This window comes from Drosophila virilis, unplaced genomic scaffold (genome assembly GCF_030788295.1).
Source record: "Drosophila virilis strain 15010-1051.87 unplaced genomic scaffold, Dvir_AGI_RSII-ME tig00001170, whole genome shotgun sequence".
In the NCBI taxonomy this organism is placed as follows: domain Eukaryota; kingdom Metazoa; phylum Arthropoda; class Insecta; order Diptera; family Drosophilidae; genus Drosophila; species Drosophila virilis.
Window position 1 is genome coordinate 2,230,138 of NW_027212828.1, and position 27,417 is coordinate 2,257,554.

The 27,417-nt window shown below is 40.8% G+C and overlaps 1 protein-coding gene across 4 annotated transcripts in view; it reads left to right on the forward strand.

Moving 5' to 3' along the window:
- Positions 1–27,417, forward strand: part of Snap25 (Synaptosomal-associated protein 25kDa) — a 271,616-nt gene that overhangs the window by 190,540 nt on the left and 53,659 nt on the right. For 3 of the 4 annotated variants that reach the window (XM_015169290.3, XM_002058732.4, XM_032440812.2), the window contains exon 6: positions 7,708–7,836. The exons of the other annotated variant lie outside the window; for it this stretch is intronic. In XM_015169290.3, coding sequence (XP_015024776.1) covers positions 7,708–7,836 — 129 coding nt within the window. The remainder of the gene's footprint in view (positions 1–7,707; positions 7,837–27,417) is intronic. 4 annotated transcript variants of the gene reach the window in all.

Below are 27,417 nucleotides of genomic sequence, written 5' to 3' on the forward strand. Positions count from 1 at the left end.
TAAGGGAAATTCGTCTGCTCGATCGAGTTTTAATTGCCCTTCATTCAGCATGTTCAGGCTTTTGAGCAACTTGTAATCATTGCCGTGCTTAATCATACTTTGCCCAAACACAACGAAGTATGGAGAAATCCCAATAGATTGGTGTATGGTGTTTCGTAACGAACTATTTATGCTGCTAATGTATACATCCCATAGGCTTTGGTCGGACCGAATATATGTGCGCAAAGCAGCATTAATCGAACGATTAACTCTTTTCACCGCGTTTGCCTGTGGCGAGTATAGACCGGTACACATATGCTGTATGCCGTACTTCGACAAGAGTGAGGAGAATTCCAGGCTTTTAAATTGAGTGCCATTGTCACTCACTATTATCTCGGGTACTCCAAACAGTCAAAAATATCTTCTTGCAGTATATCTACCACTACTTTGGCATTGAGCCTTTTTATGGGCTTGAGAAATGTGAACTTTGAGTAGTGATCCAGAATGACGAATATACCAATGTTTCGTTTTTTTGATGGTGGGTACGGACCAACAAGTCGACATATAACCTTTGGAAAGGCCTTTCGCTGACCACTTGGTTTCCCATGGTTGGTTTGAGGCATCGATTAGGAACTTTCGACGTCAGACAGAACTCGCAGTGGCGTATGTACTCGCGTACGTCAATCACCATGTTCGGCCAGTACAAATGTCTGCGAAGACATTCCAAACATTTGGCCATCCCACAATGCGCGGATGTTGGTTGATCATGTGCTGCTTTCATAACATTTAAGCGTAATTCAGATGGCACAAATAATTTCCAACCCTCCATGTTCTCATCTACACTACTAGCTGAGGGTTCATTTTGGAATTATATATAATCATCTACAACTCGAAAATCTGGCAAGTTGGAACGAATAATATTATTTTTTAGCCGGCAGTATTCGTTGGATCGAAATGCCTCCGAAGACAAGTCGATTTCAGGGTATGCCTCTAGGTCCACCGCAGCTACTTCGTCTGCTGGCTCAAAGGCACGGGAAAGCGTGTCTGCGACCACATTCTCACTACCCTTGCGATGTTCGATAGAAAAATTATATCCTTGCAATTTGAATGACCATCTAGCTAGTCTACCACTTAGATCTTTTTGGTTCATTAGCCAACGTAAACTTGCATGATCAGTCACGACTTTAAAATCGTGTCCTTCGATGTACATGCGAAATTATCTTACAGCCAATACAACGGCAAGACATTCGAGTTCCGTAACGGAATAATTTCGCTGCGCTTTATTTAGTTTTTTCGACATGTATGCGATGGGTCGCTCGATTCCTGACTCATCACATTGGGCTAACAGACCGCCCACGCCATGCATGGAAGCGTCGCATTGGACTATAAACGGCTTCTCATAGTTTGCGTTTATCAAGAACGGTGCTGAGGATAATTTTCTTTTGATTTCTTCAAACGAAATTTGAGCATTATCATTCCAAGCAAATGACGTGCCCTTTAGCAATTCTGTTAGGTGAAAGATAATCGACGAATACTGAGGGATAAACCGTTGATACCAACCGGTCATTCCTAGGAATCGTCTCAGCTGTCTTTTTGTTGACGGCACTGGAAAATCTGCAACTCCTTGAACTTTAGCCGGATTAGGCTGCAAGGTGCCTTCACCTACGATGTAACCAAAATATTCGACTTTTGTTAGACAAAAATTACTTTTACGGATATTAATGGTCAAACCTGCCCTACGCAATCGTGTTGCGATCTCAGCCAAATGAATTAAATGTTCATCAAAACTTTGCGATAATACAAGTAAATCATCCAAATAAACCATAACATGACCTTTCATGTCGTAAGGAATTACTTGATCCATCAATCGGCTCATGGTCTGCGGTGCATTGCACAATCCGAATGGCATCCGCTTAAATTGATATAGCGGCCTGTTCGGGATAGTGAATGCGGTTTTTGCCCGCGATGATTCATCCAAGCAGATTTGCCAAAAGGCATCTTTTAAATCGATTTTCGACACACAATGTACAGGAGGAAGTCTACTTATCAAGCCATCTAAATTTGGTATAGGATAAGCATCCTTACTGGTCACTTCATTTACCTTGCGGCAGTCTAAACAAAATCTGACTTTTCCAGGCTTAACAATCAATATCGCGGGAGATGACCATGCGGAATATGGAGCTTCTTCAATGACTCCAAGCTTGATCATCCTATCTACTTCTTCGCACAACAATTTTTCCCTTGCTGGTGATAACGGATAAAACCTCTGTTTTATGGGCTTGGCGTCCCCAGTATCGATGATATGTTCTACAAGAGTAGTTCTTCCTAGACCATCAATTTCAAACGAAGGAAAGGAGGTGATTACTGGTTGTAAGCGTTTCTTTTGGGCTAGTGTTAACGACAACTGATTCGACTCCACTTCTTCGAAATCCACTAGGTTCAATGTATTCGAATGATGTACTGAGATGCCAAACGCTCTCCAGATATCTATTTCACAGAGAACGTTTTCCTTGATAGACGGGACAATTAAGAATTCGAAATTATTTGCAATGGAGTTATACACGATAGGAATTGAAATGGAACCTACAACATGTTGTTTTTGTCCGTCGGCGGTTCTCACATAGCCTTTTATTTTGTTAAAGTCAATTTTCGAATCGAGAATTTTATTCGCTAAGCTCCCTCCAATCACGCTTTTCGTAGCCCCACTATCTAACACGGCTAAGTAATGCTGATTGAATATTTCTACATTCGTGAACGACCGCACATCGTTTGATCGATGATCAATCGCTGAAATACGATGCTTATTTAGCGAGCGTCGCTGAGTCCATAGGTTTCTTAGTCTCTCTGACGAACGAGGCTTAAATTCAACTTTGGGTTCTGAAGCGAAAATAGTTGCTCTACGGTCTAAATATTCGTGTAAACGGACGTGGTAAGGTTTAAGTTTTGTCTGACACGGTTTTGATAAGTCTGGTGTGAAGGTCGAATCAGGTGTTAAGGTATCTTTATTAAAGTCTGGATCCGAGGCTATTGACGACGGACATTCGCGTTTAAGAGACGACGAAAGTCCTCCAGAGAGTTTTCCGAAACAGGGTTACACTTTCTACAAGTGGGTTTGTAAGTGTCAACGGCACCACAGCCGTAACAAAATACACGACGCGCTTTTAAACATTCTTGATATCTGTGTCCCTTTTCCTCGCAGTTCCAGCAAATCAATTTATCCGGAGAATGTATAGCATTTAAGTCCCCAGTTTCTACCAGATTCTGCGTAAGATCCGTCATTGTGGTATCTTCATGGACTACCTCGTTGACTACTCGTTGTGGTTTAATTGGTCGAGAAATTGGCTTGAAAAGGTAATTCGAATAGAACGCTTCATGCTTGTGACATTCTTTGCGTAATGTCGCAAGACTCGGAGTATTTACATGAAGTAGTTTGTGTCTCAATTCTGGTTTTAGGTTGCGCTTGACATTGATCACTAACTCTGAGTCTGACATTGGTTCCCGTAACGCATCTGACAAGGCAAGAATCGTATCTAAAAATTCATCATAGCTTTCGGACCCTCGTTGTTTGCGTCTTCTAACCATGTCTTTTATGTCTTCGTCTGATCTGTGGTCTTTATATCTTTCTCGCAAGCATGTGCACAAATTGAACCAGCCTGTTTGGTCAGTCGTACGGTGATATCTCCAAAAAAATGTCAAAGCTGGTCCGGTAAACAGCAAATTGGCAAACTGATATAACAACCTAAAATTGCCATTTAAACATTGTGAAGTCAAGCAAATTATGCGATATATAAAGTCGTCGACTGGGATATCACTAGCCACGCCTGAAAATCTGACTTCCCAATTGGATATGACACTCGATATTTTGTCGGGCCTATCGACTGCGTATTCACGTCTCGCATCAGACTGAACACTAGCATTCGGTAATCTCGAAGCGTTGTTCGATCGCGGTGCATCTCGTTGAAAATCATTTTCCCATTCTAATTGGGGTTCCTCACGTGGCTCCTGATACAAGTTTAAATTTCTAACTGCGGCATTTAATTCTTCGGACAAATAGGACGCCATTTCAGCCTTATGGGCTTCCAATGTCTTACTGATAAGCAACTGCACACGCTGTTCTGACAAACCAAGCGATTCCCTAAAAGGTTGGGTGTTTCGCGATCCCGCTTGCTCCCGAGAGTTGGTCGGCCCACTAGGACGACCTCTTGCGGCTTTAGGAGTATTTCGAGCATTACTTCGGGTAATAGTTCGGGACCGAGGAACGGCCCCCGTGTTTGTAGGTCTTTGTGAAGCTACTGCATTCAAGTCACTGCTATCTTCGTATAATTCTCGACTACAAACTCGTTTGCAAGTGGGACATGTCTCATTGCTTCTTAACCATTGATTTAGGCAATTTCGATGAAATTTATGAGCACATGGAGTTTCTACAGTGTCTGCATCACCAATCGATGATTCATTGCAAATAGTACACACTGCAGGTGCTTCGCTGAGAGTTAACTTTTCCTGACTACGAACGACAGCCATCATCAATAAATCGATTATAATTGGTCAAAGAGTTAAATGGGAATTGATCCCGAAAGGATTTTAATTTTAAAATATATACGAGAAGCGCTAATGAGCGATAATTATGAAAATCGGAAACGGTTTTACGGCAGAAAGAAAAGGTTTAAGGCACTTCGATGCTAATACAACAATATTATAACATTTTATAACATGGGACTTATCCTTAGGTAAATACATCGCATAATCTAAATCTCTATGTTTGATATATCTTCTTACGAAAAGCAAGCAAACTATTTTACTAAATCAGTGTTGAGTTGTCTGAACTAAGTTGAAGAGGGACGAGTCGAAATAACCCAACCAGAACAATTCTCAATTCAACTAGAACAAACGGAATGTTATTATGCCCTACCAACCTTCTATCACTTGGTAGAGAACCGACTCGAAATCAGATCTAAAAGTCCTAAATGAATCAAAAGTGGCGAAAACATAATAAGATTTCTAGTGGAACAGTATAACTGATCCACTAAATAAATCGCTCGACTATTTACTTCCTGGTCTGGCTCCAACAAAAGACATCAGAATACCAGCAGTTCCGAGCGAGAATAAATGTCGTCACGGAAACTTAAATTATTTGGATGGTATATTGTGATAAGGTTAGGAAGAAAGGTGAAAGCTAGCATGGATTTAACGTAGGATCGTCCACATTGGCTCGTGACAAATCATGTTACAAACAATGCTATCGGCTCTCTCCTAAGTTCTTGTGGGCCAATTCCGGATCTCGGGGGTGAGAAGCGGAAGAGCAGAAGTTCGAGCCCCACGTTGGGCGCCATTTTTCTTATTATTATATCATGTAACGAACACGACGGATACGCTGGGCGCGTCTTGCCTAACACTCGTGTTGTGCATTGGGAGCGTACTTCGTCTACGGGTTCCGACCGTGCTCAGGGAAGTGGCGTGGGTTCTTTTGCTCCCTAACACACTCGACGCGTCAAGTATAATAAAAAAAAAAAAGGTAGACAGAGTTAAGGTATGACGGAATACCACGATATATAAGGAGCGACTACGATCTGCAAGCAGAATATATCATATAGAGCCGAGGAGCTAAGATGTTGGCTACCCTCGGTCTTCACCCACCCTGCCTGTAGCTGCATCTGCGATTGTCGTTGCAACTACCCTTTTGTATGCGATACTATTTACCTAAGGTGCCCAAAAAGGAATTAAGATTTCATTTTATCATATAATTGTATTCAAAGAAGATTTAAACTTATGATCGTACTTCATTATACATTACGTGAGAAGAACAACGTTTTTCTTTTTTTTTTTTTTATAAAACTAAACTCAATCTGGGCAAAAACACACATGAATGAGATTACACTTCGAAACTAATATGAAGTTAAATCACTGCTGATCTGAATGATCCACAAAAGTTATCTGTAATTACGAAGGCTGATTAGGAGTACACCCGCTGACTATAACCGCGATTCAAACAATACGTACAATTCGATATGTTGGCTTATTACCTTTTGTTCTTTCACACAGTACTCACTACTTTAGTATGATCCAACGATGTCAGCAGGCCTGTTGACGACGATGATGTGCTGTGGACTCTTAATTTGAGCTGTGTAACGTAGAAATATAGTAGTCAGCGACATATACATGCTAAATCAGGATCGAAAGACAATGTCAGCGATATAAAACGGAAAGAATTGCAATTTAAATTTCATGTGTACTTATGCCCTTCGCTTATACCTACGGCCAGTATGCCGTTTAACAATTATATCATATGTTGTAAATCCGAGTGAGGGTGCGCACTGGTTAGCTATCCACCAGATCTGCGCTCAAGAATGTCCGGGAATCAATGGGTCGAACACGTGGTCACGTTGGTCTGCCTGTGCGTGCAGCACGAACTATTGGTTAGCGAGGTTCAAAGCTTATCTGCAGAAAATGAGACGATGCTGAAATCTTGGTCCGGCCTTAGGAAATTCGCTCCCTGCTACCAGTGTAGATTGTCGCTTTTTGGTGCTTTGGGGCCTTGGCTTTGGCTCCGATAAGTGTCCGAATTCTGAAAATTTTCTTTATTCCGGTAAAATGTTATAGCCAATTTTTTTTTTTTTTTAGCTTGAGTGCCGATACACGTGGGTTTATTACGCCCACGTGAAAAATTGAATTTTATAATTTTTAAAGCAATCTAAACCGACTGTACTCGTTGGCGATTAAAATGGAAAAGAATGACGCCTCGCCAAAACTAAAAGAGGCAATTAAGCATTCACCCAAGACACGATATTTTCATTCGCAACGGCGTCATTAACATAGGTCATGGTCACTCTGGTTATGTTATTAACCTCCGCTGATTATATGTAATTGCATAAATATTATGGTGCAGTGGTGCCTATTCAAGCTGATTGCGATCAGCTGATCATGCCAATGGCAATGTATGTTTATGTTTACAGAAATAAAACTCATCACCCCATCACAAGAGTAAGCGGTTCAAAAATACATCATATGTATATCTTACTCCCTTACTCGCGAGTTTGGACCAGATGCCACCGATACATTTTGTGTCTACTTCTGGTACTCATGTCTAGTCTATATGTTGTTTGGTTAGTGATAGTATTATACTATCTCCCGGCGTTCGCCGAAAGAAAATGTATTTCACTCTATTCCTATTTGAAATGAATAGTAGGCAGCAGGAAACACCTCCATAAAGTATTTACATTGTTGGTCAAGATAAAGAGCTGTGTCAATCTATATTTGTCTGTCCGACAGTGCGAACAAAAATATGTATAAGTGCACATAAAAAATGACTGCAAAATCCAAAAACCAATCAATAAAATAAAAAACAAGGTACTTCTTAAAAATTTTTAAAGTTTTCTTACCCTCGCTCAGAGCTTTGCGTAGCAGCAACTTATCTTTTGGATGGAGCGAGGGGCCGCAAACAGGTAATTTGTAACCCACCCGATTTAATGGGCAGATTTTTCCACATTTAAAATGCGGTCTTTAAAGCAAACATTGCGTTTGCGTATATAGGAGCGCCTTAAATCATATTTAACAACTATAATTGACGGTAATAAACATAATTGAAAAAAAAAAAAGAATTTCAAACGATTGAATGCGCTAGATTAAGGGTACCTTATAATCTTCCCACTTAGTTGCTTTGAATCTATCTTTATAAAGGAATGTGCAAAATATGCAAATGTAAATATTAACAAGAATATAACACTTTTTCAGAAGTCAATCATTTAAAGAGGACGACGGTACATGGAAAGGCAATGATGATGGGAAAGTTGTGAACAATCAACCACAACGGGTAATGGACGATAGAAGTGGAATGATGGCTCAATCTGGGTATATTGGCAGGTTGGTTAATCCGCTACTGAATTTTGATGTTGAACTTATTATTTGTTTACCCTGAACACATTAAAAATGGGTATAAGCAAAGACAATATAAACACTACGATGAGTAACGCCCAGATATTTGAATGCGACGCAAAATTTCTAGCCTGGCCTTTCATCTGGCCTTTGAGGCTTCGTACGGCATGCCTGCCGACTGGTTGTTCGTTCTCCAAAGACCAGACGAACGAATGCCCAAGTCGCGGCTTGCTGATGCTGACACGAGCTACGAAGTTAGTCGCCAGCCTGCCTTCAGCAAAGCTGGTCGATGCTACTCTGCGTCGCTTCGTTTTCGAAGTACATTGAGCGAAAAAGTTTAGAACTTACGATCGACGCAAACTGCTTGTGCTTTATCCATGAAATGCATGCTTTATTTAAATGATATATTACCCTAGAAATAAACGATTAATTGTACAGGAAAATTTAAGAACTTATATAGTTTTTACACAAGGCACTTCTTGCGCAATAAATATGTTAAGAAAATAGCACACATAGATTGATTTCACTTTTCTTTTTGGACAGTGTATGCTCGAGAAAAGTTCTTGTCTCAGCCAATAGCGTGCGTGCACCTTTCGTTGTATGCGTGATTTATACATGCATAAGAACTTTAAGTATGTATGTATGTGTTGTTATTCACTGCTCTGGCTTCAGCTGGCAAGAAATTAATTTTGTTAGTTTTCTAGCGCAGATCATGACCTATCCCAAATTTATGTTGATATATGAATGCATTTTGTGTACTGAGGTTGGCTCCGCAGAAAATATGTATTTCTAAGTCGATGCAAATATTTACATAATTTCTTTAAATTAAATTAATATTATTTTTATTCTCCAATTAAGAAATAAAAGAGTGCTAAAAATACAATTACATTTCAAGTCGACTCGAAGGTCATATTTAGTTATGACTCCATTATAATTATAATGGCCTCCTCGCGGTGTTCCCTGCGTACTTTGTTCTTTATAATTCGAACAAAAAATAATAAAATAAAAAAAAAATAAAAATTAATTAAATTAATCTTTGAAAACAACAAATTTGCACTTTTATTTCCTTAATTTATTTTGTATTACTTAAAAATAATAATAATTTAAATAATAATTTAAAATATAAAAAATTACATAAATATTTGCATCGACTTAAAAATACAAATATTTTTGTACTGAGCTAACCTCAGTACACAAAAGCGTTCATATTTCAACAGAAATTTTGATTAGCTCGTGATCTGCGCTAAAAACTAAGAAAATTGTTTCTTTGGCAGCCAGAGACTTTGCCAGAGCAGTGAATAACAACACATTCAAATATGCTGTTATGTATGTATAAATTAGTGCATTAATGTCTGCAACTTTGGGTTTGCCGGTTGCATGTAAAAATGCATATAAAAAATGAGTTAACTAACGGGAGACTTTAAGGGACGATACGTCGCGCTTTTATTGTTTTCTAACTTAGACTAAAAAATACAATCTTTAACAATCTAAGCAATGCCTGCAGAGCCGCCGTCGCTGCCCCAGAGCCGCCGTTGCTGCTGTAGAACCGCTGCCGCCGCTCTCGCAAAAGTGCAGCGTTAGCGCCTCGTGTGCGGTGTCGGATGACCGTCGCGGCCGGTGACATAGTTGCGATATATCCGTCGCCACATGACTCTGGTCATTGGCTTCCCCTGAACGCTGGGTCAGCACATACCAATAGTCAGTGGTTAACTACTCCCCCTCTCGAGGATCGACCGTCCTCGGTCGCATTTAAGTTTTCCAATATCTTTGAGATCTTCCGGGAGTTTCGACGCTTGATTGTCAGCCTATGGAGCCAGTAGACTCCAGCCCCCACAGCACAGGCCAACAGCATTATGCCAAAGGAAATCGCCAATGTATTTCCGACTGCAATACTGTCTCTGACCTCTTTGATGTAGTTAAGGTTGTTTTCACTCAGGCGGTGAATGTAGGGAAGGCTGAGTATCGAGTCATGGCCGCTGATGTTAAGCAACGGTGATGCCGCTACCACCGGGAACCGATTTTGCACGCTCTTGCGATTGAAGTATCGCGTGCCATTTACGGTGGCATAGGACGAGAAGGTGACGAGGTTTGTCCCATCTATCTTCATCGCAGTGCATTCGTCGTAGGTGAGTGTTGCGCTACGATCGTTAATGACGATGATGCCGTCGTCCACTATGGTGACAGGGGCAAGATGACTTGGCTGCGTTTGGCAATGGGCTGTACCCCCTGCATGGAGGCCTTGTGCGCAACTGATGCTCTTGGAACGCTTGCAGAATGTGGCAGTCGCAGTTTGTGAGCAATTGGCTACGGCCAACATCTGTCCGTCGCAGTCGGCCACAAGATTGTCGTGGAGTTGGAGCACAGAACCGTTGTGGGCGACTGGGAAAATTGTTATCTTCTTGCATTGCTTACTTATTATAGGGAATTCGATTATCAAACTTATTACATTATCCTTACGCTCTACCTTAATATTAGATACTTTCAATATGTCAGTGATAGGGGTCCCTGTGATTTGGTCAGTGCGAATATTCATAAGATCAGAATGATCTATTATTGTTGGGTTTATTACGTTAATTTTTTCTAGGGTTAAAGTAAGCATAAGGTACCCTATTTCTGTTATTATCTTTTTTTTCTTTTGAGGACTTAATAATTCTGTTAACGGTGTCGGTCAGTTGATTGATCTTTTCCTGCATCCCGGAATTTATAGAAATTTGTCTGTTGTTTGCAGTGACCAGCTGCATCTGAGTCAGTTCTGTTTTCCTGAAGTCGTTTGCGTCCGGGGTGCCCGCTATAACCTTAAGGGCTGTTCCCAAGAAGTCAAGGCTTCTTACCTTGCGATGGTGCACGTCGAGAGCGGACAACATGTCCAGTACATGTCCAGTGTCAATTTCCAGCAATTTCCTCATATGGGATTGTGAAAACATTCCCATCAGCTTCATGGTCTCCTCAGTTATTGTCCTATAGTCCGTGAGATTGGTAGTGTGACGTAAGTATCCGTAACTGTCCCAAAGTAGAATGTCCCCGTCCATAATCGGTATGTAGTCCGCGTGCGAGTAGTCCGTCACCCGAGCCGTTGTCATGGACATGATTGAAAGTATGGTGAACGTAATCCTAAAATGTTGAAACTACTGTTATCGGAATGGTAATGAAAAAAACTGTGCTTTCAATTCAACGGAGGTTGTCCTTGTGGACCACCCTCCCCCCAATGAGGACCGTTGTCCCCAAGTCCGCTTCAACCTTTTTTTCAATGCACAAAGGCGATAGCTTGTTGCCTAGTCTGCGGTTCGTCTTTACCAGGACCTTTTCTCCTACCTCGAAGACTCTGTACCGACGCATTTTATTAACTCTAGCGTTCTGCTGGATTTGGGCCCTTTCTATCCTGCCTCTAACCTCGTGGGTGGATTCCGGAAGCGAGTCAAGCAGGATGTCCTTAGGCTTCTTCTCAACCACTGAGTGAATGGAATTGTTATACTCGATAGTGGCCTGCAGGATAAGGTCGACTGTGTCAACTATAGCCCTTTGGAGCTTTAAGCACCTAGCTATCTCCAGAAGAGTGCTGTGAAAGCGCTCTACCTGACCGTTGGACGTGCTGTGAAGGGGAGGCGCATTTATCACGCTTACGCCGTAGTTATTCAATAGCAGAGACCTGATAGTCTCTGACTTGAATGCGAGCTCATTGTCGCAATACACTTGCTTAGCCGAAGGGAAAATATTCATTAAGACCAGCAGAGGTGGTCTCGTGTCTTCTATCGTTCGAGACGCGATAGGCTGGACTACCGCAAACTTCGAGAACTTGTCAACACAAGAAAGGAAGAACATTTTGTCCGTGGAGAAAATGTCAATGTGCAACAATTCTCCAGTCTGTGAGGGAAGTGGTGTCTGGCCGAGTTCCTGCTTCTTTGGGTGTCTGTCGTATTTTGCTTTCGTGCAAGTTCTACAGTTAAGCACCATTTCATTAGCTAATTTGGTTATTTTAGGGAAATAGTACTCCGTCATGACCCGTTTTACATTTTCCTGAGCCGCCCTATGGGCTCGGTTGTGTTCCCTAGTGATGATTTCTCTTCTATCACTGACGTCGAACACGTCGGCCACGAAGTTTTTGCAATACCAAAACTTCGTAGTCGGAGAGGCTCTTACCAACTCGTGCTGGAAACTGGCCAAGATTGGGAGAGTACAGTGAAACGCATTAACCACGTTTGGGTTAATGATGGCCTTTATCGTTTCGATGAGGGCGACCGTATCGGTAAAGTTTATCAAATGGCAGGTTTTCTCGCCGAAAAGTATGAAATTTCTTTTTAAAGGAAAGCGAGATTCCTCTAATACAACCTGGTTTCGGAAGCAGTTTAAGGGCTTCTCCGTCGAATCGATTGTGTAAGACAGGGACAATTCACTGTGAATCGTGGCCGCGTCAGATTCTGGTTCATCGCGGCTACCCTGCAGGGCGTTCACGTTCTGGCGCGACAGCGCGTCCGCTACATGATTCTCTTTACCAGGCTTATAGAAAAGCTTAGCCCCTGTTTCATCAATGCGCGCTTTCCAGCGCTTTATTTTTGCATTGGGATAGCTCTAGGATACCGAGAACGTGAGAGGCTGGTGATCAGTGAAGATATTTATGTCCCTAACCCCGTAAAGGAAGTGCCGTAACTTACCCAATGCCCAGACGATGGCAAGCAACTTCCGCTCGTTGGTAGCGAAGTTTGCTTCCCTATCTTTTAAGGACCGGGATATCATAGTAATGGGGCGACCATTTTGCGACAAGACAGCACCTATGCCATAGGCTGAAGCGTCTGTGGTCAAGTCAAATGGTTTTTTATAGTCCGGGTACATCAGTATGACGTCTTCCGACGCTAATATGTTCCTAAGCTTCTGGAACGCGTTGCGTTGAGCATCGTTGAATTGTATAGGGACCTTTCTAGACCTGTACTTGCTAATGGATCCGTTTTCCCTTTTCAGGATGTCGGAGATTGGTTTCGCTATTGCTGCAAAATCTTTGATAAAGCAGCGGTAATAGCTTGCCAGCCCCAAAAAGGATCTTACTTCAAACACCGTGGTCGGCTCAGCATATTCCCTAATGGCCTTTACCTTTTCTGGATCTGACTTTGCACCGTCTTTAGTCACTATGAAGCCGAGGTACTCGACGCTTTCTTTAAAAAACTGTGACTTCTCGTGCGCCACGCGCATGTTCGCACTTAAAAGGCTCCCTAATACCCAGTCGACATGTCTGACATGGTCCGACTCGTTTTCCGAAAAGACGATGACGTCATCTACATAAACGTAGCAAGATTTTCCAATCTGCTCCCGCAGGACGTCATCTATGGTTCTCTGAAAAATGCTTGCTGCATTCTTCAAACCGAAGGGAAGTCGGCAGAATTCGTACTTCCCGCCATTGATCGAAATGGCCGTCTTCTCACGATCCTGCTCCGCCAGCGTAATTTGGTGATAACCTGACTTTAGGTCGAGCGTCGTGAAGTACTTGGCTTTACCCAGATTAGCCAGTATCATTGTGATACTTGGCATTGGATATTTGTCGGCAACCGTCTTGAGGTTGAGCTTCGTAAAGTCTATTACGAGACGTTTATTTCTATTGCCTACCTCGTCTGTGCCTTTCTGCGTTGAACTTAGCCGAGCCCTGGGAATTCGAAAAGTTTGTGGGTTGCCTAAACCTGGAAGAAGAAGGGTCGACTTCCATGGGAACCGGGGCATCGGCCCCAGCTCTATTCTGGGCTTTGTCTGTGGATTGGCCGTTCTGCTTGTTGAAATGAGAGAATTGCTTTTTTTCTTGCTGTTGTTGTTGCTGGCGCCCTTGTGGGCGCTGCTCTGGACGAGATCGCTCTTCCTGCCCCCTAGCAAAACTTGTCGCGAAGGCATATCTCTCGTGATTAGCCTCGACCTCCTGGGCTAGCGCTAGTGCCGTCGGTAGATCCGAGGGGTGAGCCAAAAACAACACATCGGTTAGACTGCGTTTTAATCCAGAGATAAATACGCGAAGTGCGTCACCCCTGAATTTTTCACACATTCCCGCTGCCAGATTGCTGTCATATGACATATGGGCTTTATTTGTGAGTAACGTGAGTTTCTTTTCAACCTCATCGTAGTACTGTAGAATGGACATGCCGCCCTGCCTAAGCGTACCCATTTCCTGTTCAATTACATGGATAGGCCGCTTATCACTATAAGTGAAGTCCATCCTCGCTATGATGGCCTCAAAGCTTAACGGCGTGTTAAACGAGGCGAGAACCGCGTCTGCCGGGCCTCTCACTTTACTCCTAATGATTGCGGTGGCTTGGTAGTGACGTGAACTACCGTCGTATTTTTTGAAAATTTTATAGGCGGCATGCGCGGCCTGCCTCCAGGACACGTAATTGTCTTGAGTCCCATGGAACTCGGTAAGACATTTTACCACATAGAGCGGCTCATTACATTCCACCCCGTCTATGATTTAATCTTCCCTGTAAACCTTTACTACCGGGACTGAAGGTTGTGTGTTTCTTATCTTATTCGATACCTGCGCAATTTGTTGTTGAAGCTCTTGCCTTAGCGTAGCTTCCCTATTCGCGAATTCTTGCGCCTGCGCTGTCAGTGCGCTCCGCACTGCGGCCTCAATTATCGCACGCAACTGCTCTGGGTCCATAACTGAGTCTGTTTCTGTATTATGTTCAGTTGGGGTGACACAACCTGATACCTGCAATATTCAAAATCCCCCTATTAACCTCGCTATAATACTGTCGTCGCTATCGTAGTGTTCATGGGCGTCTACGTCGGAGTCACAGCCGCTCATTCGAATTTAAACCTCTGTATGAAACCGAACAACACATAAAAGGTTAAGCTAATGGGATTTTTATTTTTCTTTTCTTGTTTTTTTTTTAAATAATTCTTATACATTTTTTCCTCAATCAGAAATAGACACTCCTTTTCTTACTTTAACAAAATTAATTTGTGCGTATTCGAAAAAAAAAAAATTGTTCTCGAAATTTTCTATTCTCACTTCACAAATCACTTACATGATTCTATTGTTGTGCATTTGTGTATTTTGATGAATTCCACCGCTGCTGTCACAACTGGAGTTTTGAAACCGTTTTATCGCGTTTTTTTTTTTGTATTGGGTTTTTTAGGTTGGGCGCCAATTAGTGCATTAATGTCTGCAACTTTGGGTTTGCCGGTTGCATGTAAAAATGCATATAAAAAATGAGTTAACTAACGGGAGACTTTAAGGGACGATACGTCGCGCTTTTATTGTTTCCTAACTTAGACTAAAAAATACAATCTTTAACAATCTAAGCAATGCCTGCAGAGCCGCCGTCGCTGCCCCAGAGCCGCCGTTGCTGCTGTTGAGCCGCTGCCGCCGCTCTCGCAAATGTGCAGCGTTAGCGCCTCGTGTGCGGTGTCGGATGACCGTCGCGGCCGGTGACATAGTTGCGACATATCCGTCGCCACATGACTCTGGTCATTGGCCTCCCCAGAACGCTGGGTCAGCACATACCAATAGTCAGTGGTTAACTTATATTCACACGCATACAAACATAATTGCTTGCACGGCCGTCACAGAGCCGAAGCTGAGAGCAAATTCTATTCTTAGCTTTTTCGATCTCTCGGCTGTGAGAGCGCAATGCTACAGATTTCGTTTTCGTTCTCAATTTTCAAAAAATTAAGCTGCATAGTAGCGTTTTGTTCTATGGCGTTACTCATACTCGTATAGTCGTATAAGGGTATATTGTATTTGTGCCAAATCCAAATGTATGTAACAGGCAGAAGGAAGCATCTCCATGTCCATCTGTCTGACCGTCCATCCGTCCGTCCGTCCGTATGTATGAACGCAAGGATCTCAGAACCTATAAGAGCTAGAGACTTTACATTTTAGATGTAGATGCTTTGTTTCTGATAATCGATAACTTACTCCGTTTCCAAGCAATCGATAAAAATCAAGATCGATATCCTGTTTTTTGGCCAATTTTGGTAAATAATAAGAGCTAGAGTCACCAAATTTGACATATAGCTTCTAAAATATAATATATATATATATGCATTTGATGTTGGAAGAAGAGGGATCAGAGGATCCCCTAGTCGGGAGCTCCCGACTAGAACCTCTTACTTGTTATGATTAAGTTATATAATGTTTAACGCATTAAAAGAGGCATCGTTAAGACCAGTCGATTTGACAGTCTCTTCGCAAATCTGTTTCTTTGCGAATTAGTCTCTCAGCCATCATCTTAAGACTTCGCAATCGGAAAAAGAAAAAGAAATAATTAATTTGCAGCTAGAAAAATTGCAATGATTTATTGTGTACATCTAAACATACCCATTCATTCGCGCCATTATACTATAAACATTACAATTGTGATTGTTTATATTCTGTGCTTCCGACTAAAGGCGGTGGCAAGTAGTGCGGTCTGTGACGGGTTCGAGTCCAATCGAGGAACTTTTTTTATACCCTGAACCCAGGAAGGAAGTATCTCCGACCCCATAAACTGTATATATTCTCGATCAGCATTAACAGCCTAGTTGATCTAGCCATGTCCGTCTATCTGTCAGCCCGTTCGTTTGTCCATCCGTCTGTACGAATGCATGAACGCAAGGATATCTGAACTTATAAGAGCTATAGACTGGAAATTTTAGCTTTAGGTCCTCCTAGTGCCCGCGCAGATCTAGTTTGATTCCGATATTCAATAACTTGCCCCGTAAACAACTACAGTGGACCCTCGGTTAACAGCTTTTTGTTAATTATGCAACACGTTTGTTAAGCAAAAACATTATTCCCAAATAAATCAATGCAAAATAAAATAAATCGTTCCAGGTCGAAAAATTACGCTCAAATATGTTTCAATTTGAACTTTTATTGAAAGAAAGTAACATAAAATGCAACAAAGCTTTTAAAGAGCTGAAAAAATACTCCAAAATATTTAAAGTTTAGATTTTTTGAAAGAAACTTAAATAAAACGCATAAAATTTGAACATAAACTGACAAATGAAATCAGAGGATTTAATAAACATTGAGCAAAGGAGCGCAGAAATTTCTCGCTCGGTTGCTATCTGAACATGTTGAGAGAATGTAGATAGAGCAGTTCGTATATTAAACTATGTGTTGGATTTTACCTCAACTGTTGTGCAACTGTTGAGTGCGCAGAATGCGACCATTGCAAAACACTGACAGAAATTTTACATTATGCGAAACTACGTTCGTTAAGAGAAACTTTTTCATCCAAAAAAACTATGTTCGTAAAGCGAAATGTGCGTTATGCAGGGCGTTCGTTAACCGAGGGTCCACTGTAATCGGAAATATTTTATTATGATCGCTAAAGAAGTACCATTGTTGTGTTTTTCCAACGGACGTGTCAGCAGCAGGTGAAAATTCCAAGAATTCCAAATTCCAAACCCTGCCAAGGAAATAATTTTTATTAAATTAATCTTTATTTCTTTAAACGGGCGCGCAGCGTGATCTTCATTTGGCTTTGGAATGTTCAGGGAATTCCCTAGTCGGGAGCTAGAACCTATTACTTGCTTTGCATATCAAAGTGAAAACAAGGGACAACTGCGAATTACCTGTTTTATCCAAGCCCACCACAGACATGCGAAAAAGCAACGAAAGTGCCAGGTGCTCAAATTCACGCACCCATTGATGAAAATACCTCTGTCTCACGACAAGCCCTTGATCAGCTCATTCGTAAACATTTGTGTGTGTGAATCGAGCTCGAAATGCACAAATGACAACAACTTAGAGTCTTCTCAACTTTGTATCGGCCAGGCAGTGTGTAAGTATTTGTGCTTGGCCGGCCCAAAAAGTTATCATGCACACATACCAACGTCAGCAATAAATGAAAGCGTGGTACACTCTTCACATGCATAAACACATATGTATGTATTTGGGCTGTAGGACTTAAAACTGACATACATATATTAGGACAAAGCATCAGTTGCAGCGACGTCGTAAACTGAGCAAGATGCGGCTTCATACTGAACTTTCGGCTTTCGAGGCCGGCGTTCGGTACCCATTCTCAGCAGTCTTACTCTATCTGGGCATACTAAAATGGTCTCAGACGCTCATGGGGTTCACTCGTTGCGATGAATCGTGATACATACACATGCATACACTAAAACATAGTTTTAAGTGGAATTAAACTAAATTCTTGGTATGACTATGAGGTATGAGAGGGTGGCAAGATTGAATGCTCGAGCCCGGAAAAGGGATCTAATCTGTTTATTTTAATTTTTTTTAATATTACAGCAAACTAGCGCGCAGTGGGCATTTCATGCTGGTAGAAGAGGGTTCGGGGCTGTAGCGAGCAGTACGTGCCTTGCGATAGAGGTGCCTTCATTCACTGGCACCCATGGGTACGAAAGGAATCACATCTCTTATTTATGCATGCAGCTGATTTTGCCACTACTTATACTTGCTAGTACTATAAAATTAACTTTTAGTTCCCCCCTGTCTGGGCGTCACTTGCTATTTAGTTATTTAAGTCAGATTACAGATACCCGGGTCTAATGTGCAAGATATTTGTGAGCTAGACACACGGAGCTAGAAAAGGAGAAAAGTAGTATTTTTGTTACCCACAGAACGATAGCCGTAAAAGCTACTGTCGACGCTGTGATTGATCTTCGGCGGTCTGTCGTGGCTTGTGAGTGTTAACAGTCGTACCGAGAATAAATCACCTTGCGACCTTCCGCTACAGTTAGTAGGAAGTACCATTGGGATTGGCTCACCGTGCAAACTGGGATAAGGAAAATAATAATAACAGAGGTGATTAATTATTTTTTAGCTCTAGTTTTGTTATCAATATTATTTTAGCATGACTGCTGCCTTTAACTGTCTTACCCTAGCCTCGCGAGTGCCCACGCTTTAGCTTCCCTGTCCTCCCGTGTTCTTTTCCATACTTCTACTACAATCACTTATTCCAAAGTGAACCTGAGGAGCAACTTCGTCATGCCTAAGAACATCTGGTGATAAATTCTTACCAAACCCCAATAATTATTTCGCTCCTCCTGTTGATTTTATAAAAGTAAGAGCTAAAGCACCATGTAAAATGCTATGAGGAATTGTACTATATTGTAGCATCAGTTCAAAAAGCAGCCTGGTCATTGCACACTCTTTAAGAAAACAATTTTTTGTATAGCTTTAAAATTCCAGCTAATTGCCTGTTACTTTTGCTTAGCAACTATTATAAGCGTGAGTTTTGCTTAATGATTGCTTAATTTAAATAATGACAATGTGTATTATAATGTACATGCTAATTTTACTTTATTAAGAGCGGCGTTTGGTCAGGTATTTGGGATATGTCTTGAAATCGCATTTTTCTCCGCCTCCTTAGCAGGTTCCTTGCTGGGATGATAGGGTGGCTGCGGAGCTTAAATAGGTAGCTTGGTGCTGGTTGGTTGATAATGTCTCCTGCCATAGGAACCTTAAGGTCCTTCGCGATGTCTCGTGTGCGAATATACTATTCGGCTCCAAAAACACAAGCAGGTTTCGTTCGAATCAGAGACTACCACAGGTAGCCACAAAGTATTATATATTACAAAGAATCCGGTTACAATTTTTGGTCGCAGATCGTGTGAAACTTCTGGTCCAGCTGCAGGACCATAGCGCGCGGGCACTTGACTTTACTATCGACAAAATCTAAGCAAACAAATATTAAACAAACTCTTCGACGATTTCATTGCACAGGATCCGTATTGAACACTTCCTTAAAGAAGAATTTAGATTTGGCTGCGTATCTATGCTCTATTACTTAAGCCTTCTATTTAGCAATACCATCTGAATGTGCCTTGCCCATAGCACCTTGCTGAATCTGTCACTTCTGGCTTATAGCAGGATCAAGATGTTGGTGACAGAGATGGGACGCTGCTAACGGGAGCGGCGTTTAGACGGATCTTGTCCACGACAAATGGGCGAAGGTTTCAATATCGTCAGACGACTGGATGGTATGGGACCACAAAGCCATTCCTTGAAGCATTTGCCTATGAGCCTCAGGGGATGCTCGTGTTACTATTGAAAAAAAAAGTTGCTACATACGCGTTACGCTGACCTAAAGGTGGAAATTAGGCATCAAACAGATGATGACATTGCAGGGAAGGGAGCTTCCAATAAAAGCGTACAGAACTTATTTTTTTATCATAAAATAACAAAATTTAAAAATAATAATTAGCTTAGTTTGAAAAAGAGTTAAGCTTCGTACATGTGTGTGTGTGTTATAATGGCATTAAATTGCATGTGTAGAAAATAGTTAGCAAAAGTATAAAAGTATGATATAATCTGTTAAGGACATTGATATTGAAACATTGAATTAATGCATACTCGATACCCTAAAAAATAAACGAATGCAAAATACCCTAATGCCTTGATAGAACTAGAAACACTAGAAACAACAAAATCTGGATGGAGGCAGTATGAATGACTCAATACGCACTAGTTTCAAATGCATTGGCGCTGTTTTCATTATGTATGACAAGGAAAAAACCAACGACGAGGTTTTACGGGCGTGATCTGATCGTAATGATATCAGTTGGAGATATTGTTGATGATAATCTCACGCTCGCGGTGCATCTCCGTTCAGGAAGCGTTCAGCAGTAGTCCGTTGTGATCAGATGTCAGCGGAGGAGAGTTAATAGCGGCTTCCATATCAACGACAACAATGTTCACCTCTGAAAAGTGAACTTGTTGAATATTTTTGTTATGCTTTCGACAATCGTAGACAACTAACCAGACCTTACAAACATTAAAATAAATCATAAACGATTTTGAATGAAGAATTTTGTGTTAGAGACAATTCGCTCACAGGAAATTTTAAATGTGAACCATGTTCTGGTCTTAAAGCTGTTGCAATTTGTTTTGGAAGTCGATTCTTAGATTATCAGTCACACATTGGTTCAGTGACTTTGCTTCATGTACTCTCCCATAAATTCTACAAACACTTATGTTCTAAGGGCATTGAGCAGCTATCTGGTTGCATTATTGTGCAAGTCCTTCTCCAGACATTGGATCTGGCAATTTAAACAAAGAGGGGAGAATGACTAGAAGAGCAGGACTTTATCATTCAAATTCGTACGTTGGAATCTATGGCCAGCTGGCTGCGCTGCAAAACTTTAGAAATGCTATTGAAACCCATGCAATAAGCGGCCGGGTGGGCGAGAATAGAATTTGAACCAACAGTAGTTCCTCACTTGGTACAACTTACTTAATTGTTTTTAGCTGTGTTTCGAACTATAATGCCGGTCTTGCCAGTAGCTGTGGTCCGAAATCCGAAGATCTGTCTCATTTGTTTTACAGAAACAAAACATCTTGCTATTTGCATAAATAATCGAGTAGTTGAGTTAACAGCTGATTTAATACCAGACTCTCCTCCAACTTTTGTTTGCCATTCCTCTGCCTTAACCTGTACTTTGTCGAGCTCTGCTTCATCTTACCTAAGGTCTGCGGTAACAGTACCGCGCTTATTCACGAGCAATAGTCCAAACTAGGTAAATAATAAAAAGCTTAACTCCAATATAAACGTAAGTAACTGAAACATCACGCAAACATAAATGTAGCGAATACCGTAATTGGGGCAAGTCTGTCCAAACAGCTGCTATGCGTTGATCAAATCTAGCTGATACTAGGTCGAGATTTAGTTGTCATACGAAAAATGCAATTTATTCTCCGCAGAGAGCTTACAGGCAGTTAAAAGTTACCGGCCACATTTCCAGAGATCTGTCACTTGTCTTCGTTTCAGGCTCTTCCGACATGTGGCTGTGGGAGGTCGCCTATACAGACGACTTAAATGCATAACAAGGCTGGCCCGGCAACGGTCGGAACATAAACTCATTATATGGTGACACAATACTTCTGCGGCAAGTCGCTAAGAATGCGTCTTACAACACAGCGGCTCAACCGCATTTTGGCATAATTTGGTATTGTGTTGTGTGCTCGGAAAGTGTGTGAGTGGTCAGGCGTTAAGGGCTAATCCCAAATATAATAAGCATTAGGGAGTTAACCCGATTGCTAGCCCGCACGCAGCTCTTTTTATTGAGCATTCCAGTCAGCAACCATAAGGAAATAAAAACTCAAAGTCCCGAAGAACCTGTAATGTTCCCCAGGTGACCAACAGTGAAGATGGCTGGGTTAATTTTAGACCGCGGTTGCCGGCCGGTAGAGTTAAGGCAATCGTGCCTCTAGACAGCCTCCAAATAGGCACAGCAGCACGTCGATTAGCCACAGTGCCACAGATCCTTTGATATGCTCCGTAATCACCTGCTCATTGAGATGGCAGAGAGCAAAATTTTTTGGAGCTATTAAACTACTAGAAATATCTCACAGCGAGGGCTACAATCACCACTTGATAGCCAACGTCTTTATGTCATACTGTGTTATATTGTTTTCCCCCAGGTACAGTTCAGTAAAATTGTGTTGCTCGCCGTTTTCATCAGGAAGGCTGATGATTCTCCAGGTATTATGCCTTATGGCAAAGCTATTGACCGTTTCAGGATATAATCTTTATACACAAGAGTAAAATTATATTGCTCGTCGTTTTCACCAGGAATTATGTCTTATGGCAAAGCTATTGATTCGCTCAGAATAGAAGTCTGCATACACAGGAAGTCTGCATACACATACACATAGGCAACGCCAACATTGTGGTTATAATAAGCTCTTTTAGCAACCAATCGGACAGACTTGAAACGCCCCAAGATAGGGACGAACAGCGTGGGATTCGCTGAAGTGACCGTGACACTATTAAGTCTAGAAGTATGAGACCAGGGACCTTCCAAATTCCTCCGCCAGCTGAAGCCTGACTATACTACTCAGATCTTAACTTTTGCTGCCTTTAGTGACTTAATGATTAGTGATTCATGATTTACATGTATTGGAACCACAATTAAAATTAATAACAGTTAGCAACAATATATAAAAGTCAGAAAAAAATAAGAAAATAACGAGTCGGGCAGAGGCGTATTAATTCTGCACACAACAGTTGTTTTCAAAACTTACATTTTTTGTGATGCACTATTTTAACATATATATATATATATATATATATATATATATAAGTTTTTAAGATATAATTCGTGCCAGAAGAGCCTTTGAAGATTCTGGTCACTCGAGAGGAAGCTAGTACGTCTTTGAAATCCGAATAAGCTTAATTATAGAGATATTACTTCGATTGAGCGCACATGTTAGCTGCCGCTGCAAAGTCAGTCGGAATCTGCTGTTGCCTTTTGCCGCATCTTTGTGTTCAAAAGGAAGACAGCTTTGCGACCAATTGTTAGTTCGCTTTAAATTGTTCAGCATCTACTTCATTTGGCTTTTCATTAACTGACGTCTTGGTTGACGAATATTACTTTTGATGTCGGTTTCTTATTTTGACAACAGAAAACCTCATAAATACAGAAGTTACGGAATTATATAATTGGAAGGGCGTAGAGAACAACAACGAAAAAGAGCCGTGAAGGTGTGTTGTCATACAGATAAAGATTGGATGGCCCTCTTCTTAGCTAAGACGTTTTTGGTCCATTACGGGGATGTCCTGCTTTGGTCTTACTTTTTTTTTGAGCGCATGTCATAAGTAGGGGACATATTTTTTTAGTAATTCAGCGTATCGGCACTGTGTGGTCTTCCAGATCCGTCTCTAGCTATGTCCCAACGAATTAGGCCAATTAGGCAGCGGCCCAGTAGTCTGATCCACCAGTTCCTAGAGAGAGAAACCTTGACTAGATATATCGCCAGGTTTTGGTTTTTTGCTTGTTAGCATTCCACATTACCATAAATAGCATTTCCATATAGTAACAGCATTTTTTATATTATTTATGGCGCAAAGTATGCTGAATTTCTTCAATGTCGCTACCTTTCAGTTTGTTGCTACTTTCAACCTTCCAAACAAGGTAGCTTAAGAGCAAAACATAAACGTCATACTTGTAAAACCAGAGAATATGTATTTGCTTCAAGATACACACACGAAAGAAAGGAAGACCGCCCACCAGGATCCATCTGGGATTATAAACCAACGAGCTCGAAAATATTATTTTTTTCGATTTATATAGTTTTTTTTATATATTTAGACTATTAAATCTATGACTAGCCTTGACCTAGGCGTGGTGTTTTATTGAATGGGTTCGTACTTAATATCTGATAATGATTTGGTGTAGATATTCTCTTTAAATGGGGAGAATATTAGTATGTCTGCCTCTAGTCCTTGCGACCAATGATCAAATGATCAAAATACCTATAGCAACTTATCTAGTGTGTTTAATTGTTATCCATACCAGCACTAACCAAAGAACATATAGACTGGACAAAAGTAGTACGGCGATGGGGCCGCTCGCTTTCTGTGTGGCTGGTCCAAAGTCGTCTTCGTTTTTGTTCGGGTTCATAGAACGGTATTGCTGCTTTTTTTATTCCCTCGCACTGCAGGAAACTGCTTTGGTTTACTCTCAGTGCTCTTTCAATTTGTGTATATTGTGTCTGTGTCTGTATGTCTGTCTGTGTGTGTAGTTGTCCGCACAAGCCCACAAATTCATTTTTTCTCAAAAGTTGATGGCTCTCTCCCCATTTGAAGGGACGAATAATATGTAACAGTGAAACGGTTTGCCACGTCGTTGCGAAATTCTTACATTTTAGCTCGTTATCATTGAAAGGGTACCAAAGCGTTGCCAAGTGTGCATTTAAAATATTTTGGACTCGCTATTCACGCAAACTTGAATATTTTGTATATGAATAGAGGAATTTGTGCACTTGTGTGCCTGTGGGTGGCCTGCCTGCCGTTTCCTCGCAAATTTAACAAGATTTAAAGTTTTTGTGATTTCTGTATTTCGGGCGCTTAAAACACACACACATACTAATATCCGTGAATGGGCAGATCATGAGCGCCAAAGAAAATACATTATTGACATGCGTATGAAGCGCGCCCATCTTTTTTATAATTTCAGGTTTGTATTGATTTATTAATTTGTATGCGCTTATCCATCTGGCAACGCTATTAGTAAGAACATATGTTGCAACCTACCGTTGTTTGAAATCATAAATATTTTTCGATTTGAGACTTTCATTTTGTCTCAAACAATAAAAAATAGTCAAATATAAGTCCAAAACAAAAAGAAACCACCAAATCTCAAAGCAAAATAATTTTATATTTGCATAAGCAAAGTAAGTCGTATGCTAAGATCGTGCAGCATTCGCAGCATTGTACAACGCTTTAAAGGATCGCAAAACCTTGAAAACTCTGCACGGCAAGGCTGCGACCGGGTTTTAAGTGACCGCGAACGGAGCGATATAGTGCGTAAATTAAAAAGAACCCAAAAATAACATCTACACGAATATCTGCTGAGGCTCAACACGAATTTGAAAAAGAAGTACACCCAATGACAATCAGAAGGGTACAGCATGGGGCCAACTGCAATGCACGAGTTGCCACTTGTTTCCTCTGCCAATAAAATTAAACGTTCGGAGTACGCAAAGAAGTATAAAACTAAGCCATCCGTTTTCTGGAACGATGAAACCAAATTTTATAATTTTCGCTCAACACGACAACGATCCCAAGCATTCTGCTCACGATGTTAAAATGTGGCTGGCATATAATACGGCACACGTCTTACCACATCCCCCTCAATCTCCGGATCTAAGCCCAATTGAACATATATGGCGGGGACTGGATAGGAGGGTCAAAAACGGGCCATTTCCAACAAAAGTCAGCTGAGAACGGTTTTATTGGAAGAATGGCAAAATATCGGGGTGGAAACGACCACAATATTGATTCATTCTATGCTAAAACGTTTAGAGGCTGTTATAAAATAGAAAGGCTTGCCCACCAAATATTAGTTAAGTTTCATATGTAATCATTTTAAGTTTTATAGTTATGTGTGCCAATACTTTTGTGCAGGAAAATGTGACATTTTTTATTAAATTTAATAAAATTAATGTTAAGTTGTTGTTACAAAACTTCAAATGATTTTTGTAGGAAGTTAACTGGTTTATACAGGAAAATTAATTTGGATGGATGTTTGTTATCAAAAACGGACGCAAAATGGGTGCAATGTAGAAAATGCTTGTGTGTGTCTGTACGTCGACGGCAAAAATAGTTTGTCAAAGACATTAGCATGCGTTTTTGTTTATAACTCTTTAATTGAGCTTTGAAAAAGGTTAAAATATATATGTAATAAATGTATGTTCATTTATTTTTAAAATATATTAAAAAATCTTATAGAAGTATATTAATAACCATAACAAATATAATTTTTCATAAATGTTAGGTGGCATAAGTATTTTGACATATAAGGAAATATTGAAAAATCAACAAAAGCAAGTGATTTAAGACAAGTAGGAGGCTCTAGTAGGGAACTCGCGCTAGTGAATACCCTGAACCCTCTTTTTCCGTTCGTAGTAACAAAGATAAATTAAAAACAAGTAAGAGGTTCGAGTCGGGAGCTCCCGACTAGGGGATACCCTGAACCCTCTTCTTCCAACATCAAATGCATATATATATTTTATTTTAGAAGCTATATATCAAGTTTGGTGACTGTAGCTCTTATTATTTACCAAAATTGCCAGAAAACAGGATACGGATATCGATTCTTATCGATTTCTTGGAAACGGAGTAAGTTATCGATTATCGGAAAGAAACTCGATCTACGCGGGAACTAGGAGCATCTACATCATTTTAAGTCTCTAGCTCTTATAGGTTCTGAGATCCATGCGTTTATACATTCGGACGGACGGACGGGCAGACAGACGGACATGGCTAGATCGACTCGGCTATTGGTGCTAATCAAGAGTATATATACTTTATGGGGTCGGAGAGGCTTCCTTCTGACTGTTACATACATTTGGATTTTGCACAAATACAATATACCCTTATGCCCATTTTTAATGGGTTCAGGGTATAAAAAAAGTTACCACTTAACTGACCGGCTTCACTTAACAGCCACAGTAGCCAAAAATATATAAAGTAAATCCCTCGGTAGAGTTTGAACTCGCTACACGCAGCTCTAAATGCCTCCCCCTTTACTCAACAACTACACCAAGAACTGAGTCTTTATAAGAAAAAATGAATTAAAAGAACAGAAAACATACAATCGGAATTATAATGCGCGTACGTGTGTGTACATGTATACAGAAATTCAACTTCTGTGTTTCTTAACCGATCTTGATGAAATTTTCTGCATCTTATTGTACTATACAATATCGTGCATTATCAAAAAATCAATTGCGTTAAAATTGTGTCTTATATTGGTGGGCAGTATAAATAGGTTTGTTAACTTGATTTATAGCTTAGGGGTAGTAGCGGGGAGGTGGCGAAAGCTATGAAATGAAAGATACTTGTTATATATATACTAGTCTAATTTATAAAACACATTAGAAATGGGTAAAAAGGTATTTGTATATTTTAAATGTATATAACAGGCAGAAGGCAGCATCTCCGATCCCATAAAGTATATATATTCCTGATCAGCATCAACAGTCGAGGCGATCTAGCAATGTCCGTCTGTCCGTCCGACCGTCTGTCTGTATGTATGATCGCAAGGATATCAGAACCTATAAGAGCTACAGGCTTGAAATTTTAGATGTAGGTCCTTCTAGTGCCTGCGCAAATCGAGTTTGTTTCCGGTAAT